The sequence below is a fragment of the Hippichthys cyanospilos genome, chromosome 12 (assembly GCF_059441005.1).
Source record: "Hippichthys cyanospilos isolate Australia breed blue-spotted pipefish chromosome 12, RoL_Hcya_1.0, whole genome shotgun sequence".
Classification (NCBI taxonomy): Eukaryota; Metazoa; Chordata; class Actinopteri; order Syngnathiformes; family Syngnathidae; genus Hippichthys; species Hippichthys cyanospilos.
This window is the reverse complement of record NC_142380.1, coordinates 17,566,336-17,584,610: the sequence shown is the minus strand read 5'-3', so window position 1 is coordinate 17,584,610 and position 18,275 is coordinate 17,566,336. Positions and strand designations below refer to the sequence as shown.

At 44.8% G+C, this 18,275-nt stretch overlaps 1 protein-coding gene and 32 non-coding genes across 40 annotated transcripts in view; 32 read left to right on the top strand and 1 right to left on the bottom strand.

Annotated features, from left to right (window-relative positions):
* astn1 (astrotactin 1) overlaps positions 1 to 18,275 on the bottom strand; it is a 369,637-nt gene that overhangs the window by 199,031 nt on the left and 152,331 nt on the right. For all 8 annotated transcript variants that reach the window (XM_088430421.1, XM_088430423.1, XM_088430425.1 and 5 more), the window contains one exon: positions 16,114 to 16,280. In XM_088430421.1, the coding sequence (XP_088286547.1) occupies positions 16,114 to 16,280 (167 nt within the window). The remainder of the gene's footprint in view (positions 1 to 16,113; positions 16,281 to 18,275) is intronic.
* On the top strand, positions 439 to 521 carry trnal-cag (transfer RNA leucine (anticodon CAG)). Its single transcript has one exon. It is a non-coding gene; the product is annotated as a tRNA-Leu (tRNA).
* On the top strand, positions 1,527 to 1,609 carry trnal-uag (transfer RNA leucine (anticodon UAG)). Its single transcript has one exon. It is a non-coding gene; the product is annotated as a tRNA-Leu (tRNA).
* trnal-aag (transfer RNA leucine (anticodon AAG)) lies at positions 1,751 to 1,833 on the top strand. The gene has a single exon. It is a non-coding gene; the product is annotated as a tRNA-Leu (tRNA).
* trnal-cag (transfer RNA leucine (anticodon CAG)) lies at positions 1,958 to 2,040 on the top strand. The gene has a single exon. It is a non-coding gene; the product is annotated as a tRNA-Leu (tRNA).
* trnal-cag (transfer RNA leucine (anticodon CAG)) lies at positions 2,178 to 2,260 on the top strand. The gene has a single exon. It is a non-coding gene; the product is annotated as a tRNA-Leu (tRNA).
* Positions 2,838 to 2,920, top strand: trnal-cag (transfer RNA leucine (anticodon CAG)). The gene has a single exon. It is a non-coding gene; the product is annotated as a tRNA-Leu (tRNA).
* On the top strand, positions 3,059 to 3,141 carry trnal-cag (transfer RNA leucine (anticodon CAG)). Its single transcript has one exon. It is a non-coding gene; the product is annotated as a tRNA-Leu (tRNA).
* On the top strand, positions 4,143 to 4,225 carry trnal-cag (transfer RNA leucine (anticodon CAG)). The gene has a single exon. It is a non-coding gene; the product is annotated as a tRNA-Leu (tRNA).
* On the top strand, positions 4,572 to 4,654 carry trnal-cag (transfer RNA leucine (anticodon CAG)). Its single transcript has one exon. It is a non-coding gene; the product is annotated as a tRNA-Leu (tRNA).
* On the top strand, positions 4,792 to 4,874 carry trnal-cag (transfer RNA leucine (anticodon CAG)). Its single transcript has one exon. It is a non-coding gene; the product is annotated as a tRNA-Leu (tRNA).
* Positions 5,012 to 5,094, top strand: trnal-cag (transfer RNA leucine (anticodon CAG)). The gene has a single exon. It is a non-coding gene; the product is annotated as a tRNA-Leu (tRNA).
* Positions 5,880 to 5,962, top strand: trnal-uag (transfer RNA leucine (anticodon UAG)). The gene has a single exon. It is a non-coding gene; the product is annotated as a tRNA-Leu (tRNA).
* On the top strand, positions 6,104 to 6,186 carry trnal-aag (transfer RNA leucine (anticodon AAG)). Its single transcript has one exon. It is a non-coding gene; the product is annotated as a tRNA-Leu (tRNA).
* Positions 6,312 to 6,394, top strand: trnal-cag (transfer RNA leucine (anticodon CAG)). The gene has a single exon. It is a non-coding gene; the product is annotated as a tRNA-Leu (tRNA).
* Positions 6,532 to 6,614, top strand: trnal-cag (transfer RNA leucine (anticodon CAG)). The gene has a single exon. It is a non-coding gene; the product is annotated as a tRNA-Leu (tRNA).
* Positions 6,972 to 7,054, top strand: trnal-cag (transfer RNA leucine (anticodon CAG)). Its single transcript has one exon. It is a non-coding gene; the product is annotated as a tRNA-Leu (tRNA).
* Positions 7,193 to 7,275, top strand: trnal-cag (transfer RNA leucine (anticodon CAG)). The gene has a single exon. It is a non-coding gene; the product is annotated as a tRNA-Leu (tRNA).
* Positions 8,277 to 8,359, top strand: trnal-cag (transfer RNA leucine (anticodon CAG)). The gene has a single exon. It is a non-coding gene; the product is annotated as a tRNA-Leu (tRNA).
* Positions 8,706 to 8,788, top strand: trnal-cag (transfer RNA leucine (anticodon CAG)). The gene has a single exon. It is a non-coding gene; the product is annotated as a tRNA-Leu (tRNA).
* On the top strand, positions 8,926 to 9,008 carry trnal-cag (transfer RNA leucine (anticodon CAG)). The gene has a single exon. It is a non-coding gene; the product is annotated as a tRNA-Leu (tRNA).
* trnal-cag (transfer RNA leucine (anticodon CAG)) lies at positions 9,146 to 9,228 on the top strand. The gene has a single exon. It is a non-coding gene; the product is annotated as a tRNA-Leu (tRNA).
* trnal-uag (transfer RNA leucine (anticodon UAG)) lies at positions 10,014 to 10,096 on the top strand. Its single transcript has one exon. It is a non-coding gene; the product is annotated as a tRNA-Leu (tRNA).
* On the top strand, positions 10,238 to 10,320 carry trnal-aag (transfer RNA leucine (anticodon AAG)). The gene has a single exon. It is a non-coding gene; the product is annotated as a tRNA-Leu (tRNA).
* trnal-cag (transfer RNA leucine (anticodon CAG)) lies at positions 10,446 to 10,528 on the top strand. Its single transcript has one exon. It is a non-coding gene; the product is annotated as a tRNA-Leu (tRNA).
* On the top strand, positions 10,666 to 10,748 carry trnal-cag (transfer RNA leucine (anticodon CAG)). The gene has a single exon. It is a non-coding gene; the product is annotated as a tRNA-Leu (tRNA).
* trnal-cag (transfer RNA leucine (anticodon CAG)) lies at positions 11,106 to 11,188 on the top strand. Its single transcript has one exon. It is a non-coding gene; the product is annotated as a tRNA-Leu (tRNA).
* trnal-cag (transfer RNA leucine (anticodon CAG)) lies at positions 11,327 to 11,409 on the top strand. Its single transcript has one exon. It is a non-coding gene; the product is annotated as a tRNA-Leu (tRNA).
* On the top strand, positions 12,411 to 12,493 carry trnal-cag (transfer RNA leucine (anticodon CAG)). The gene has a single exon. It is a non-coding gene; the product is annotated as a tRNA-Leu (tRNA).
* Positions 12,840 to 12,922, top strand: trnal-cag (transfer RNA leucine (anticodon CAG)). Its single transcript has one exon. It is a non-coding gene; the product is annotated as a tRNA-Leu (tRNA).
* trnal-cag (transfer RNA leucine (anticodon CAG)) lies at positions 13,060 to 13,142 on the top strand. The gene has a single exon. It is a non-coding gene; the product is annotated as a tRNA-Leu (tRNA).
* trnal-cag (transfer RNA leucine (anticodon CAG)) lies at positions 13,280 to 13,362 on the top strand. Its single transcript has one exon. It is a non-coding gene; the product is annotated as a tRNA-Leu (tRNA).
* On the top strand, positions 13,928 to 14,010 carry trnal-cag (transfer RNA leucine (anticodon CAG)). The gene has a single exon. It is a non-coding gene; the product is annotated as a tRNA-Leu (tRNA).

Sequence of the window (18,275 nt, the reverse complement as noted above, 5' to 3'; positions counted from 1 at the left end):
CAGAATGGCCGAGCGGTCCAAGGCGCTTCGTTCAGGTCGCAGTCTCACTTGGAGGCATGGGTTCGAATCCCACTTCTGACAACATCTTTTGAAAGGATCCATCCTTATATACACCTGCTTATCCATGATTGGGTCGCTGGCTTTCTGTTACCTCGACAGTCTTCACACAACTAACCAACCAACCAACCAAAAAATGTGTAATAAAATAAGCAAAGTATGTCAGGATGGCCGAGCGGTCGAAGGCCCTGCGTTCAGGTCGCAGTCTCACTTGGAGGCGTGGGTTCGAATCCCACTTCTGACAACAACTTTTGAAAGGATCCATCCTTATATACACCTGCTTATCCATGATTGGGTCGCTGGCTTTCTGTTACCTCGACACTCTTCACACAACTAACCAACCAACCAACCAAAAAATGTGTAATAAAAGAAGCAAAGTATGTCAGGATGGCCGAGCGGTCGAAGGCGCTGCGTTCAGGTCGCAGTCTCACTTGGAGGCGTGGGTTCGAATCCCACTTCTGACAACATCTTCTGAAAGGATCCATCCTTATATACACCTGCTTATCCATGATTGGGTCGCTGGCTTTCTGTTACCTCGACAGTCTTCACACAGCTAACCAACCAACCAACCAAAAAATGTGTAATAAAAGAAGCAAAGTATGTCAGGATGGCCGAGCGGTCGAAGGCCCTGCGTTCAGGTCGCAGTCTCACTTGGAGGCGTGGGTTCGAATCCCACTTCTGACAACAACTTTTGAACGGATCCATCCTTATATACACCTGCTTATCCATGATTGGGTAGCTGGCTTTCTGTTACCTCGACACTCTTCACACAACTAACCAACCAACCAACCAAAAAATGTGTAATAAAAGAAGCAAAGTATGTCAGGATGGCCGAGCGGTCCAAGGCGCTGCATTCAGGTCCCAGTCTCACTTGGAGTCCTGGGTATGAATCCCACTTCTGACAACATCTTTTGAAAGGACCCATCCTTATACTGTATAGAGCTGCTTATCCTTGATTGGGTCACTGGCTTTCTGTTACCTCGACTCAACCAACCAACCAAAAAATGTGTAATAAAAACAGCAAAGTATGTCAGAATGGCCGAGCGGTCGAAGGCGCTGCGTTCAGGTCGCAGTCTCACTTGGAGGCGTGGGTTTGAATCCCACTTCTGACAACATCTTTTGAAAGGATCCATCCTTATATACACCTGCTTATCCATGATTGGGTCGCTGGCTTTCTGTTACCTCGACAGTCTTCACACAACTAACCAACCAACCAACCAAAAAATGTGTAATAAAAGAAGCAAAGTATGTCAGGATGGCCGAGCGGTCGAAGGCGCTGCGTTCAGGTCGCAGTCTCACTTGGAGGCGTGGTTTCGAATCCCACATCTGACAACTTCTTTTGAAAGATTCCATCCTTATATACACCTGCTTATCCATGATTGGGTCGCTGGCTTTCTGTTACCTCGACAGTCTTCACACAACTAACCAACCAACCAACCAAAAAATGTGTAATAAAAGAAGCAAAGTACGTCAGGATGGCCGAGCGGTCGAAGGCGCTGCGTTTAGGTCGCAGTCTCACTTGGAGGCGTGGGTTCGAATCCCACTTCTGACAACATCTTTCGAAAGGATCCATACTTATATACACCTGCTTATCCATGATTGGGTCGCTGTCTTTCTGTTACTTCAACAGCCTTCACACAACTAACCAACCAACCAACCAACCAAAAAATGTGTAATAAAAGAAGCAAAGTATGTCAGGATGGCCGAGCGGTCGAAGGCGCTGCGTTAAGGTCGCAGTCTCACTTGGAGGCGTGGGTTCGAATCCCACTTCTGACAACATCTTTTGAAAGAACCCATCCTTACACTGTATAGAGCTGCTTATCCTTGATTGGGTCCCTGTCTTTCTGTTACCTCGACTCAACCAACCAACCAAAAAATGTGTGATAAAACGGCAAAGTATGTCAGAATGGCCGAGCGGTCGAAGGCGCTGCGCTCAGGTCGCAGTCTCACTTGGAGGCGTGGGTTCGAATCCCACTTCTGACAACATCTTTTGAAAGGATCCATCCTTATATACACCTGCTTATCCATGATTGGGTCGCTGGCTTTCTGTTACCTCAGCACTCTTCACACAACTAACCAACCAACCAACCAAAAAATGTGTAATAAATGAAGCAAAGTATGTCAGGATGGCCGAGCGGTCGAAGGCGCTGCGCTCAGGTCGCAGTCTCACTTGGAGGCGTGGGTTCGAATCCCACTTCTGACAACATCTTTTGAAAGGATCCATCCTTATATACACCTGCTTATCCATGATTGGGTCGCTGGCTTTCTGTTACCTCAGCACTCTTCACACAACTAACCAACCAACCAACCAAAAAATGTGTAATAAATGAAGCAAAGTATGTCAGGATGGCCGAGTGGTCGAAGGCGCTGCGTTCAGGTCGCAGTCTCACGTGGAGGCGTGGGTTCGAATCCCACTCCTGTCAACTTTTTTTGAAAAAATCCATCCTTATATACACCTGCTTATCCATGATTGGACCGCTGGCTTTCTGTTACCTCGACAGTCTTCACACAACTAACCAACCAACCAACCAAAAAATGTGTGATAAAAACCGCAAAGTATGTCAGAATGGCCGAGCGGTCGAAGGCGCTTCGTTCAGGTCGCAGTCTCATTTGGAAGCATGGGTTCGAATCCCACTTCTGACAACATCTTTTGAAAGGATCCATCCTTATATACACCTGCTTATCCATGATTGGGTCGCTGGCTTTCTGTTACCTCGACAGGCTTCACACAACTAACCAACCAACCAACCAAAAAATGTGTAATAAAAGGAACAACGTCTGTCAGGATGGCCGAGCGGTCGAAGGCGCTGCGTTCAGGTCGCAGTCTCACTTGGAGGCGTGGGTTCGAATCCCACTTCTGACAACATCTTTTGAAAGGATCCATCCGTATATACACCTGCTTATCCATGATTGGGTCGCTGGCTTTCTGTTACCTCAGCAGTCTTCACACAACTAACCAACCAACCAACCAAAAAAAGTGTAATAAAAATGAGCAAAGTATGTCAGGATGGCCGAGCGGTCGAAGGCGCTGCGCTCAGGTCGCAGTCTCACTTGGAGGCGTGGGTTCGAATCCCACTTCTGACAACATCTTTTGAAAGGATCCATCCTTATACACACCTGCTTATCCATGATTGGGTCGCTGGCTTTCTGTTACCTTGACAGTCGTCACACAACTAACCAACCAACCAACCAAAAAAGATGTGATAAAAACAGCAAAGTATGTCAGAATGGCCGAGCGGTCGAAGGCGCATCGTTCAGGTCGCAGTCTCACTTGGAGGCGTGGTTTCGATTCCCACTTCGGACAACATCTTTTGAAAGGATCCATCCTTATATACACCTGCTTATCCATGATTGGGTCGCTGGCTTTCTGGTACCTCGACACTCTTCACACAACTAACCAACCAACCAACCAAAAAATGTGTGATAAAAACCGCAAAGTATGTCAGAATGGCCGAGCAGTCGAAGGCGCTTCGTTCAGGTCGCAGTCTCACTTGGAGGCATGGGTTCCCACTTCTGACAACATCTTTTGAAAGGACCCATCCTTATACTGTATAGAGCTGCTTATCCTTGATTGGGTCACTCGCTTTCTGTTACCTCGACTCAACCAACCAACCAAAAAAAGATGTGATAAAAACAGCAAAGTATGTCAGAATGGCCGAGCGGTCGAAGACGCTTTGTTCAGGTCGCAGTCTCACTTGGAGGCGTGGGTTCGAATCCCACTTCTGACAACATCTTTTGAAAGGATCCATCCTTATATACACCTGCTTATCCATGATTGGGTCGCTGGCTTTCTGTTACCTCGACACTCTTCACACAACTAACCAACCAACCAACCAAAAAATGTGTAATAAAAGAAGCAAAGTATGTCATGATGGCCGAGCGGTCGAAGGCCCTGCGTTCAGGTCGCAGTCTCACTTGGAGGCGTGGGTTCGAATCCCACTTCTGACAACAACTTTTGAAAGGATCCATCCTTATATACACCTGCTTATCCATGATTGGGTCGCTGGCTTTCTGTTACCTCGACACTCTTCACACAACTAACCAACCAACCAACCAAAAAATGTGTAATAAAAGAAGCAAAGTATGTCAGGATGGCCGAGCGGTCGAAGGCACTGCGTTCAGGTCGCAGTCTCACTTGGAGGCGTGGGTTCGAATCCCACTTCTGACAACAGCTTTTGAAAGGACCCATCCTTATACTGTATAGAGCTGCTTATCCTTGATTGGGTCACTCGCTTTCTCTTACCTCGACTCAACCAACCAACCAAAAAAAGATGTGATAAAAACAGCAAAGTATGTCAGAATGGCCGAGCGGTCCAAGGCGCTTCGTTCAGGTCGCAGTCTCACTTGGAGGCATGGGTTCGAATCCCACTTCTGACAACATCTTTTGAAAGGATCCATCCTTATATACACCTGCTTATCCATGATTGGGTCGCTGGCTTTCTGTTACCTCGACAGTCTTCACACAACTAACCAACCAACCAACCAAAAAATGTGTAATAAAATAAGCAAAGTATGTCAGGATGGCCGAGCGGTCGAAGGCCCTGCGTTCAGGTCGCAGTCTCACTTGGAGGCGTGGGTTCGAATCCCACTTCTGACAACAACTTTTGAAAGGATCCATCCTTATATACACCTGCTTATCCATGATTGGGTCGCTGGCTTTCTGTTACCTCGACACTCTTCACACAACTAACCAACCAACCAACCAAAAAATGTGTAATAAAATAAGCAAAGTATGTCAGGATGGCCGAGCGGTCGAAGGCGCTGCGTTCAGGTCGCAGTCTCACTTGGAGGCGTGGGTTCGAATCCCACTTCTGACAACATCTTCTGAAAGGATCCATCCTTATATACACCTGCTTATCCATGATTGGGTCGCTGGCTTTCTGTTACCTCGACAGTCTTCACACAGCTAACCAACCAACCAACCAAAAAATGTGTAATAAAAGAAGCAAAGTATGTCAGGATGGCCGAGCGGTCGAAGGCCCTGCGTTCAGGTCGCAGTCTCACTTGGAGGCGTGGGTTCGAATCCCACTTCTGACAACAACTTTTGAACGGATCCATCCTTATATACACCTGCTTATCCATGATTGGGTAGCTGGCTTTCTGTTACCTCGACACTCTTCACACAACTAACCAACCAACCAACCAAAAAATGTGTAATAAAAGAAGCAAAGTATGTCAGGATGGCCGAGCGGTCCAAGGCGCTGCATTCAGGTCCCAGTCTCACTTGGAGTCCTGGGTATGAATCCCACTTCTGACAACATCTTTTGAAAGGACCCATCCTTATACTGTATAGAGCTGCTTATCCTTGATTGGGTCACTGGCTTTCTGTTACCTCGACTCAACCAACCAACCAAAAAATGTGTAATAAAAACAGCAAAGTATGTCAGAATGGCCGAGCGGTCGAAGGCGCTGCGTTCAGGTCGCAGTCTCACTTGGAGGCGTGGGTTTGAATCCCACTTCTGACAACATCTTTTGAAAGGATCCATCCTTATATACACCTGCTTATCCATGATTGGGTCGCTGGCTTTCTGTTACCTCGACAGTCTTCACACAACTAACCAACCAACCAACCAAAAAATGTGTAATAAAAGAAGCAAAGTATGTCAGGATGGCCGAGCGGTCGAAGGCGCTGCGTTCAGGTCGCAGTCTCACTTGGAGGCGTGGTTTCGAATCCCACATCTGACAACTTCTTTTGAAAGATTCCATCCTTATATACACCTGCTTATCCATGATTGGGTCGCTGGCTTTCTGTTACCTCGACAGTCTTCACACAACTAACCAACCAACCAACCAAAAAATGTGTAATAAAAGAAGCAAAGTACGTCAGGATGGCCGAGCGGTCGAAGGCGCTGCGTTTAGGTCGCAGTCTCACTTGGAGGCGTGGGTTCGAATCCCACTTCTGACAACATCTTTCGAAAGGATCCATACTTATATACACCTGCTTATCCATGATTGGGTCGCTGTCTTTCTGTTACTTCAACAGCCTTCACACAACTAACCAACCAACCAACCAACCAAAAAATGTGTAATAAAAGAAGCAAAGTATGTCAGGATGGCCGAGCGGTCGAAGGCGCTGCGTTAAGGTCGCAGTCTCACTTGGAGGCGTGGGTTCGAATCCCACTTCTGACAACATCTTTTGAAAGAACCCATCCTTACACTGTATAGAGCTGCTTATCCTTGATTGGGTCCCTGTCTTTCTGTTACCTCGACTCAACCAACCAACCAAAAAATGTGTGATAAAAACAGCAAAGTATGTCAGAATGGCCGAGCGGTCGAAGGCGCTGCGCTCAGGTCGCAGTCTCACTTGGAGGCGTGGGTTCGAATCCCACTTCTGACAACATCTTTTGAAAGGATCCATCCTTATATACACCTGCTTATCCATGATTGGGTCGCTGGCTTTCTGTTACCTCAGCACTCTTCACACAACTAACCAACCAACCAACCAAAAAATGTGTAATAAATGAAGCAAAGTATGTCAGGATGGCCGAGTGGTCGAAGGCGCTGCGTTCAGGTCGCAGTCTCACGTGGAGGCGTGGGTTCGAATCCCACTCCTGGCAACTTTTTTTGAAAAAATCCATCCTTATATACACCTGCTTATCCATGATTGGACCGCTGGCTTTCTGTTACCTCGACAGTCTTCACACAACTAACCAACCAACCAACCAAAAAATGTGTGATAAAAACCGCAAAGTATGTCAGAATGGCCGAGCGGTCGAAGGCGCTTCGTTCAGGTCGCAGTCTCATTTGGAAGCATGGGTTCGAATCCCACTTCTGACAACATCTTTTGAAAGGATCCATCCTTATATACACCTGCTTATCCATGATTGGGTCGCTGGCTTTCTGTTACCTCGACAGGCTTCACACAACTAACCAACCAACCAACCAAAAAATGTGTAATAAAAGGAACAACGTCTGTCAGGATGGCCGAGCGGTCGAAGGCGCTGCGTTCAGGTCGCAGTCTCACTTGGAGGCGTGGGTTCGAATCCCACTTCTGACAACATCTTTTGAAAGGATCCATCCGTATATACACCTGCTTATCCATGATTGGGTCGCTGGCTTTCTGTTACCTCAGCAGTCTTCACACAACTAACCAACCAACCAACCAAAAAAAGTGTAATAAAAATGAGCAAAGTATGTCAGGATGGCCGAGCGGTCGAAGGCGCTGCGCTCAGGTCGCAGTCTCACTTGGAGGCGTGGGTTCGAATCCCACTTCTGACAACATCTTTTGAAAGGATCCATCCTTATACACACCTGCTTATCCATGATTGGGTCGCTGGCTTTCTGTTACCTTGACAGTCGTCACACAACTAACCAACCAACCAACCAAAAAAGATGTGATAAAAACAGCAAAGTATGTCAGAATGGCCGAGCGGTCGAAGGCGCATCGTTCAGGTCGCAGTCTCACTTGGAGGCGTGGTTTCGATTCCCACTTCGGACAACATCTTTTGAAAGGATCCATCCTTATATACACCTGCTTATCCATGATTGGGTCGCTGGCTTTCTGGTACCTCGACACTCTTCACACAACTAACCAACCAACCAACCAAAAAATGTGTGATAAAAACCGCAAAGTATGTCAGAATGGCCGAGCAGTCGAAGGCGCTTCGTTCAGGTCGCAGTCTCACTTGGAGGCATGGGTTCCCACTTCTGACAACATCTTTTGAAAGGACCCATCCTTATACTGTATAGAGCTGCTTATCCTTGATTGGGTCACTCGCTTTCTGTTACCTCGACTCAACCAACCAACCAAAAAAAGATGTGATAAAAACAGCAAAGTATGTCAGAATGGCCGAGCGGTCGAAGACGCTTTGTTCAGGTCGCAGTCTCACTTGGAGGCGTGGGTTCGAATCCCACTTCTGACAACATCTTTTGAAAGGATCCATCCTTATATACACCTGCTTATCCATGATTGGGTCGCTGGCTTTCTGTTACCTCGACACTCTTCACACAACTAACCAACCAACCAACCAAAAAATGTGTAATAAAAGAAGCAAAGTATGTCATGATGGCCGAGCGGTCGAAGGCCCTGCGTTCAGGTCGCAGTCTCACTTGGAGGCGTGGGTTCGAATCCCACTTCTGACAACAACTTTTGAAAGGATCCATCCTTATATACACCTGCTTATCCATGATTGGGTCGCTGGCTTTCTGTTACCTCGACACTCTTCACACAACTAACCAACCAACCAACCAAAAAATGTGTAATAAAAGAAGCAAAGTATGTCAGGATGGCCGAGCGGTCGAAGGCACTGCGTTCAGGTCGCAGTCTCACTTGGAGGCGTGGGTTCGAATCCCACTTCTGACAACAGCTTTTGAAAGGACCCATCCTTATACTGTATAGAGCTGCTTATCCTTGATTGGGTCACTCGCTTTCTGTTACCTCGACTCAACCAACCAACCAAAAAAAGATGTGATAAAAACAGCAAAGTATGTCAGAATGGCCGAGCGGTCCAAGGCGCTTCGTTCAGGTCGCAGTCTCACTTGGAGGCATGGGTTCGAATCCCACTTCTGACAACATCTTTTGAAAGGATCCATCCTTATATACACCTGCTTATCCATGATTGGGTCGCTGGCTTTCTGTTACCTCGACAGTCTTCACACAACTAACCAACCAACCAACCAAAAAATGTGTAATAAAATAAGCAAAGTATGTCAGGATGGCCGAGCGGTCGAAGGCCCTGCGTTCAGGTCGCAGTCTCACTTGGAGGCGTGGGTTCGAATCCCACTTCTGACAACAACTTTTGAAAGGATCCATCCTTATATACACCTGCTTATCCATGATTGGGTCGCTGGCTTTCTGTTACCTCGACACTCTTCACACAACTAACCAACCAACCAACCAAAAAATGTGTAATAAAAGAAGCAAAGTATGTCAGGATGGCCGAGCGGTCGAAGGCGCTGCGTTCAGGTCGCAGTCTCACTTGGAGGCGTGGGTTCGAATCCCACTTCTGACAACATCTTCTGAAAGGATCCATCCTTATATACACCTGCTTATCCATGATTGGGTCGCTGGCTTTCTGTTACCTCGACAGTCTTCACACAGCTAACCAACCAACCAACCAAAAAATGTGTAATAAAAGAAGCAAAGTATGTCAGGATGGCCGAGCGGTCGAAGGCCCTGCGTTCAGGTCGCAGTCTCACTTGGAGGCGTGGGTTCGAATCCCACTTCTGACAACAACTTTTGAACGGATCCATCCTTATATACACCTGCTTATCCATGATTGGGTAGCTGGCTTTCTGTTACCTCGACACTCTTCACACAACTAACCAACCAACCAACCAAAAAATGTGTAATAAAAGAAGCAAAGTATGTCAGGATGGCCGAGCGGTCCAAGGCGCTGCATTCAGGTCCCAGTCTCACTTGGAGTCCTGGGTATGAATCCCACTTCTGACAACATCTTTTGAAAGGACCCATCCTTATACTGTATAGAGCTGCTTATCCTTGATTGGGTCACTGGCTTTCTGTTACCTCGACTCAACCAACCAACCAAAAAATGTGTAATAAAAACAGCAAAGTATGTCAGAATGGCCGAGCGGTCGAAGGCGCTGCGTTCAGGTCGCAGTCTCACTTGGAGGCGTGGGTTTGAATCCCACTTCTGACAACATCTTTTGAAAGGATCCATCCTTATATACACCTGCTTATCCATGATTGGGTCGCTGGCTTTCTGTTACCTCGACAGTCTTCACACAACTAACCAACCAACCAACCAAAAAATGTGTAATAAAAGAAGCAAAGTATGTCAGGATGGCCGAGCGGTCGAAGGCGCTGCGTTCAGGTCGCAGTCTCACTTGGAGGCGTGGTTTCGAATCCCACATCTGACAACTTCTTTTGAAAGATTCCATCCTTATATACACCTGCTTATCCATGATTGGGTCGCTGGCTTTCTGTTACCTCGACAGTCTTCACACAACTAACCAACCAACCAACCAAAAAATGTGTAATAAAAGAAGCAAAGTACGTCAGGATGGCCGAGCGGTCGAAGGCGCTGCGTTTAGGTCGCAGTCTCACTTGGAGGCGTGGGTTCGAATCCCACTTCTGACAACATCTTTCGAAAGGATCCATACTTATATACACCTGCTTATCCATGATTGGGTCGCTGTCTTTCTGTTACTTCAACAGCCTTCACACAACTAACCAACCAACCAACCAACCAAAAAATGTGTAATAAAAGAAGCAAAGTATGTCAGGATGGCCGAGCGGTCGAAGGCGCTGCGTTAAGGTCGCAGTCTCACTTGGAGGCGTGGGTTCGAATCCCACTTCTGACAACATCTTTTGAAAGAACCCATCCTTACACTGTATAGAGCTGCTTATCCTTGATTGGGTCCCTGTCTTTCTGTTACCTCGACTCAACCAACCAACCAAAAAATGTGTGATAAAAACAGCAAAGTATGTCAGAATGGCCGAGCGGTCGAAGGCGCTGCGCTCAGGTCGCAGTCTCACTTGGAGGCGTGGGTTCGAATCCCACTTCTGACAACATCTTTTGAAAGGATCCATCCTTATATACACCTGCTTATCCATGATTGGGTCGCTGGCTTTCTGTTACCTCAGCACTCTTCACACAACTAACCAACCAACCAACCAAAAAATGTGTAATAAATGAAGCAAAGTATGTCAGGATGGCCGAGTGGTCGAAGGCGCTGCGTTCAGGTCGCAGTCTCACGTGGAGGCGTGGGTTCGAATCCCACTCCTGGCAACTTTTTTTGAAAAAATCCATCCTTATATACACCTGCTTATCCATGATTGGACCGCTGGCTTTCTGTTACCTCGACAGTCTTCACACAACTAACCAACCAACCAACCAAAAAATGTGTGATAAAAACCGCAAAGTATGTCAGAATGGCCGAGCGGTCGAAGGCGCTTCGTTCAGGTCGCAGTCTCATTTGGAAGCATGGGTTCGAATCCCACTTCTGACAACATCTTTTGAAAGGATCCATCCTTATATACACCTGCTTATCCATGATTGGGTCGCTGGCTTTCTGTTACCTCGACAGGCTTCACACAACTAACCAACCAACCAACCAAAAAATGTGTAATAAAAGGAACAACGTCTGTCAGGATGGCCGAGCGGTCGAAGGCGCTGCGTTCAGGTCGCAGTCTCACTTGGAGGCGTGGGTTCGAATCCCACTTCTGACAACATCTTTTGAAAGGATCCATCCGTATATACACCTGCTTATCCATGATTGGGTCGCTGGCTTTCTGTTACCTCAGCAGTCTTCACACAACTAACCAACCAACCAACCAAAAAAAGTGTAATAAAAATGAGCAAAGTATGTCAGGATGGCCGAGCGGTCGAAGGCGCTGCGCTCAGGTCGCAGTCTCACTTGGAGGCGTGGGTTCGAATCCCACTTCTGACAACATCTTTTGAAAGGATCCATCCTTATACACACCTGCTTATCCATGATTGGGTCGCTGGCTTTCTGTTACCTTGACAGTCGTCACACAACTAACCAACCAACCAACCAAAAAAGATGTGATAAAAACAGCAAAGTATGTCAGAATGGCCGAGCGGTCGAAAGCGCATCGTTCAGGTCGCAGTCTCACTTGGAGGCGTGGTTTCGATTCCCACTTCGGACAACATCTTTTGAAAGGATCCATCCTTATATACACCTGCTTATCCATGATTGGGTCGCTGGCTTTCTGGTACCTCGACACTCTTCACACAACTAACCAACCAACCAACCAAAAAATGTGTGATAAAAACCGCAAAGTATGTCAGAATGGCCGAGCAGTCGAAGGCGCTTCGTTCAGGTCGCAGTCTCACTTGGAGGCATGGGTTCCCACTTCTGACAACATCTTTTGAAAGGACCCATCCTTATACTGTATAGAGCTGCTTATCCTTGATTGGGTCACTCGCTTTCTGTTACCTCGACTCAACCAACCAACCAAAAAAAGATGTGATAAAAACAGCAAAGTATGTCAGAATGGCCGAGCGGTCGAAGACGCTTTGTTCAGGTCGCAGTCTCACTTGGAGGCGTGGGTTCGAATCCCACTTCTGACAACATCTTTTGAAAGGATCCATCCTTATATACACCTGCTTATCCATGATTGGGTCGCTGGCTTTCTGTTACCTCGACACTCTTCACACAACTAACCAACCAACCAACCAAAAAATGTGTAATAAAAGAAGCAAAGTATGTCATGATGGCCGAGCGGTCGAAGGCCCTGCGTTCAGGTCGCAGTCTCACTTGGAGGCGTGGGTTCGAATCCCACTTCTGACAACAACTTTTGAAAGGATCCATCCTTATATACACCTGCTTATCCATGATTGGGTCGCTGGCTTTCTGTTACCTCGACACTCTTCACACAACTAACCAACCAACCAACCAAAAAATGTGTAATAAAAGAAGCAAAGTATGTCAGGATGGCCGAGCGGTCGAAGGCACTGCGTTCAGGTCGCAGTCTCACTTGGAGGCGTGGGTTCGAATCCCACTTCTGACAACAGCTTTTGAAAGGACCCATCCTTATACTGTATAGAGCTGCTTATCCTTGATTGGGTCACTCGCTTTCTGTTACCTCGACTCAACCAACCAACCAAAAAAAGATGTGATAAAAACAGTAAAGTATGTCAGAATGGCCGAGCGGTCCAAGGCGCTTCGTTCAGGTCGCAGTCTCACTTGGAGGCATGGGTTCGAATCCCACTTCTGACAACATCTTTTGAAAGGATCCATCCTTATATACACCTGCTTATCCATGATTGGGTCGCTGGCTTTCTGTTACCTCGACAGTCTTCACACAACTAACCAACCAACCAACCAAAAAATGTGTAATAAAATAAGCAAAGTATGTCAGGATGGCCGAGCGGTCGAAGGCCCTGCGTTCAGGTCGCAGTCTCACTTGGAGGCGTGGGTTCGAATCCCACTTCTGACAACAACTTTTGAAAGGATCCATCCTTATATACACCTGCTTATCCATGATTGGGTCGCTGGCTTTCTGTTACCTCGACACTCTTCACACAACTAACCAACCAACCAACCAAAAAATGTGTAATAAAAGAAGCAAAGTATGTCAGGATGGCCGAGCGGTCAAAGGCGCTGCGTTCAGGTCGCAGTCTCACTTGGAGGCGTGGGTTCGAATCCCACTTCTGACAACATCTTTTGAAAGGATCCATCCTTATATACACCTGCTTATCCATGATTGGGTCGCTGGCTTTCTGTTACCTCGACAGTCTTCACACAGCTAACCAACCAACCAACCAAAAAATGTGTAATAAAAGAAGCAAAGTATGTCAGGATGGCCGAGCGGTCGAAGGCCCTGCGTTCAGGTCGCAGTCTCACTTGGAGGCGTGGGTTCGAATCCCACTTCTGACAACAACTTTTGAACGGATCCATCCTTATATACACCTGCTTATCCATGATTGGGTAGCTGGCTTTCTGTTACCTCGACACTCTTCACACAACTAACCAACCAACCAACCAAAAAATGTGTAATAAAAGAAGCAAAGTATGTCAGGATGGCCGAGCGGTCCAAGGCGCTGCATTCAGGTCCCAGTCTCACTTGGAGTCCTGGGTATGAATCCCACTTCTGACAACATCTTTTGAAAGGACCCATCCTTATACTGTATAGAGCTGCTTATCCTTGATTGGGTCACTGGCTTTCTGTTACCTCGACTCAACCAACCAACCAAAAAATGTGTAATAAAAACAGCAAAGTATGTCAGAATGGCCGAGCGGTCGAAGGCGCTGCGTTCAGGTCGCAGTCTCACTTGGAGGCGTGGGTTTGAATCCCACTTCTGACAACATCTTTTGAAAGGATCCATCCTTATATACACCTGCTTATCCATGATTGGGTCGCTGGCTTTCTGTTACCTCGACAGTCTTCACACAACTAACCAACCAACCAACCAAAAAATGTGTAATAAAAGAAGCAAAGTATGTCAGGATGGCCGAGCGGTCGAAGGCCCTGCGTTCAGGTCGCAGTCTCACTTGGAGGCGTGGGTTCGAATCCCACTTCTGACAACAACTTTTGAACGGATCCATCCTTATATACACCTGCTTATCCATGATTGGGTCGCTGGCTTTCTGTTACCTCGACACTCTTCACACAACTAACCAACCAACCAACCAAAAAATGTGTAATAAAAGAAGCAAAGTATGTCAGGATGGCCGAGCGGTCCAAGGCGCTGCATTCAGGTCGCAGTCTCACTTGGAGGCCTGGGTATGAATCCCACTTCTGACAACATCTTTTGAAAGGACCCATCCTTATACTGTATAGAGCTGCTTATCCTTGATTGGGTCACTGGCTTTCTGTTACCTCGACTCAACCAACCAACCAAAAAATGTGTAATAAAAACAGCAAAGTATGTCAGAATGGCCGAGCGGTCGAAGGCGCTGCGTTCAGGTCGCAGTCTCACTTGGAGGCGTGGGTTTGAATCCCACTTCTGACAACATCTTTTGAAAGGATCCATCCTTATATACACCTGCTTATCCATACAAGGGCCGCTGGATTGTTGGTACCTTTTTAAGCTGTCTTCACTCAGTAGGCGGGAAAAACACTGATTTCCAGCCCTGCTGCTTACAGTAAGTACAGTGTGACTTTTTCTGCATTTTACTTTATTTTACTTTTTTGCTTGTCAATAGGAGGCAGTCCACCAATAAAGCAAAAGTGTGCATCTATTCAAGGTGTCAATTTGTGCAACAACTAAGAAATAGAACTGAAATGATGTAATCAATTACTGCAAAAAAAAAATACAGTATTAAAAGGATTAAATTACATATTGTAAGGCAGTTAAGATGTTGACGACCTATAGTTGTGTATCAATTCTTGTTTTAGTTTTCCGAGCCAAGTTTGGTCATTGAATGCAACATTCATATCCAATTCGCGCTTGTCATCGCGAAACGAGTTGTTGTTCTATGGTTCACTGGTTCACTCACGGCTCACTGCACAGATACTGCTAAGCGCTGTCTGTGCCCGAGCTAGAGGCCAAGTACAACATAGAGTATAACTTAAAGAACGTTCACTCGTGATTATAACTTGTGTGCGTATTGGAGGCAAGTAAAGTGCACAAAGGAGGAACTTTTGTCATGTGACTCTGTCCACCCACGCTTCGCCATCACACGTGGAAGGTAACAGCACGACAATATAAAACAAATAGGATCTTGGACAACTTTTTGTACTAGGAATTTGATATATACCAGGCTTCCTCGGTTTACAACGGTTTCACCTTACAATGTTTCAAGGTTAATGCACACCATAAACAACTGCGAACTAGTTTCTATCGTGCAGCGGATGAATATGCTTTGTGGTGGTTGTGGGCGAGAAAGACGCTGTCTCTCAGTTTGTGTTTCGCTTTGCATCATATATATATAAATTTATATATATATATATATATATATATATATATATATATATATATATATATATATATATATATATATATATATATATATATATATATATGTGTGTGTGTATAAATGGTAATTTTGGGGTTTTGTTGATGTAATAAAAGTGACAGTTGAGATCGACCCGCCTTCCCGGGTGCCAATCTTGCCTGCCGTGCGCACGGGCGAAAATGGCCGCTGCGCTAATTCCAGTTGTACCCTTCAAACCAAGAATTCTCTAGAAAATGAAATGCAGTGCAAGAACATAGTTTACCCCACGAAACGGGTAAAAAGGGGCAGAACAAAAGTACAATACTTACCAGTACAGTACAAATAGAGTCTTCCGACTCACATTGAAATTGGGGTTACACCGCTTCTTAAGAATGGATCCACGTCGTAAGTCAAAGACGCCCTGGATATTTTATTGTATGTATATTTTTGATTGAATATGTGAATAATGTGCAATGTGTTTATATGTTCAGACAGTTTCTCTAAGCGGGCAATTAAAAAAAGTTTAAAATAAAAATATTAAAAAGAGGTATAAAACTTCCTCATACCATCTTTCTGCTTAAATATCTGAAGTGCCGTCTTATTATAGTTCATCGCGGCTTATACGAGACAATATTTTTTTCTTTCATCAATTTTTGCTGGTACAGCTTATGTACCTTTTTGTCCAAAAAAAATAGCTGTTGTAAATATTTTAAAATTAGACAAAATTGTTAACTTAGAGAACTAACTTACCCACAAAACATCTGGATGTTGTAAAGAGTTGGATCATCTTCCAGCGGAGCCAGTTGCTGAAGACACAGTTGTTCACAACCTCCATTGAACCCGTCAGAGCAATCAATGCCAATGTGGTGATCATAGCATCCACTCCCATCTTTCATAGGACTCAACCCAGGGGGGCACTGTAGGAGAAGCATTCAAAACGAGTTTTCATGTCTTTCATTTTTACTGCTGTGTGTGACACAAATACAAAATGCTTCCAAATAATCACTATTCCCATGTGAGCGAGATGAACAGAACTAATAACATTTGTGCCAGTTATCTCTCTTCCAATTAGTGCAGCCTTTGTGCTTGCTGTCTGCAAAGTTGTTTGGGATAAAATCCACGCATATTTGGCTGAGATGAAAAAAAATGGTAGCGTTTAACACACAAGAAAGCATACAAAAAATAATAGATAAACAATTATGATCCATGGTTCTAAATGGAAAAAGAACACATATTTTTATTCATTTCATGTGAGAATAAGTGGTTATGATGTGCATGGTGTTCAATGATAACAAATGCATTCGATTATATTCTATTCTATTTTTAGGGGTGCACTTAAAATGTAATTTTGTGTTACCTTTTTGTATTTTAGTTTCCTATACTTTGACTCTATAGCATATACAATGACACTTAGGAAAATGACTGTATAAGAATTCAAGAAATATGCCCATCCAGCATTATTTTTATGTTTTTTTGGGGATTTGCTGTATGCAACCCAAGTTGTAAGTGACATACAGTACATTGTATATTCTTTACTTGTCACCATCAAATTGCAGCTTACGTATTAACAACAACTATTCACACTCTTATTCAGATTTAAGTGAAGGGTTGCCCACATTTTTTTAGGATGCAAGCAACCTTTAAAATTACTAAGCCCAAATGATCACTTAGGAATGATGTAAGTCATGATGAAGAGCTTCAGGTCAAAGATCACTTAAATATCAGCATTATTATTTGTAGTAATTTACATCACAAAGTTTGGAGATGTACACAATAATTAGTCTCAAAATCCAAAAATGATTCAGGTTTGCTCAGGGACTGTTTTTTCTAATGTTTAAAAAAAGAGTTGTGTTCATGTAAAACTACAAAATTTGAGTTTAATATTAACAGAGATAAAAGTCACTGTGAACTTAGTACTTTTTAAACTTTTTAACAGAAAATGTTTACCCTTTCATATTTCAACAATACAAATATGAATATTCCCATTATGACTAATACTACGTATAATTACTGTATTTGTCCAAGTACAAGTTGATCGACCTCCCCCCCTTATTTTTTTTTACTTCAGCTTGGGTGAACTTTAAAATTTGCCCCCCTGGCCTTCCAATTTGACTTGAAGGGACAAGTCAAGCCATATTTTTTTTATCATAATGCATCAAAGTCACCCCCCCCCCCCCCCCCCCACACACACACGTCTATTCTTGACTTTAGTGGTTATATAGATCATGGCTGTCCAATTATAACAAATGGTGTATGTATATCTATATCTATATATATATATATTAACTCCAAGATATACGGTATGGTAAACAAAATTACCATCGTACTGGGTTGTGTCAGGTTCATTTGTCAGACATTTGTAAGAAATTGTACACAAAAAAGGAGACAAGGCAATCTTCCCAACTCATGCATGAGGGGAGCGAAGAGGAACCGGCCAAGGACAATTCTTCTGCGCTCTGCCAATCTCTCCGACTCCCCTTACTTTTATTTGTTACAGAGATCCCTAACTACATGAAGGTCCCGGCCCTCAAGGGGCAGGGAAAAACGCAAGTCTATGGCCGGGACCTTGTGTACTTGTCCTTCTATGTGTGAGCATGTGGGTGAGAAACTAATGCATGTATGAAAAAATACGTAGCGAAACATTCTGATAATGCATAGCAAAAACATCGATAAGAGTCACAGGTGTGGGAACGCTCCGACTGGCAGGCTTGAGCGGCCTTCCTTCTGCTTGAAAGAAAACAATGACGAGACAGTTCTTTTCCCACAAACAGTGCACTCATTCTCCCAGCGTACCATCAACATACCTAGCAGTACATCAGCAGTTTATTCATTCATTATTATCATTCAGTATGTGTTTATTCATTCACACAGCAAAGCATTTCTTCATTGCGAGCATTAATATTTTGTAACAA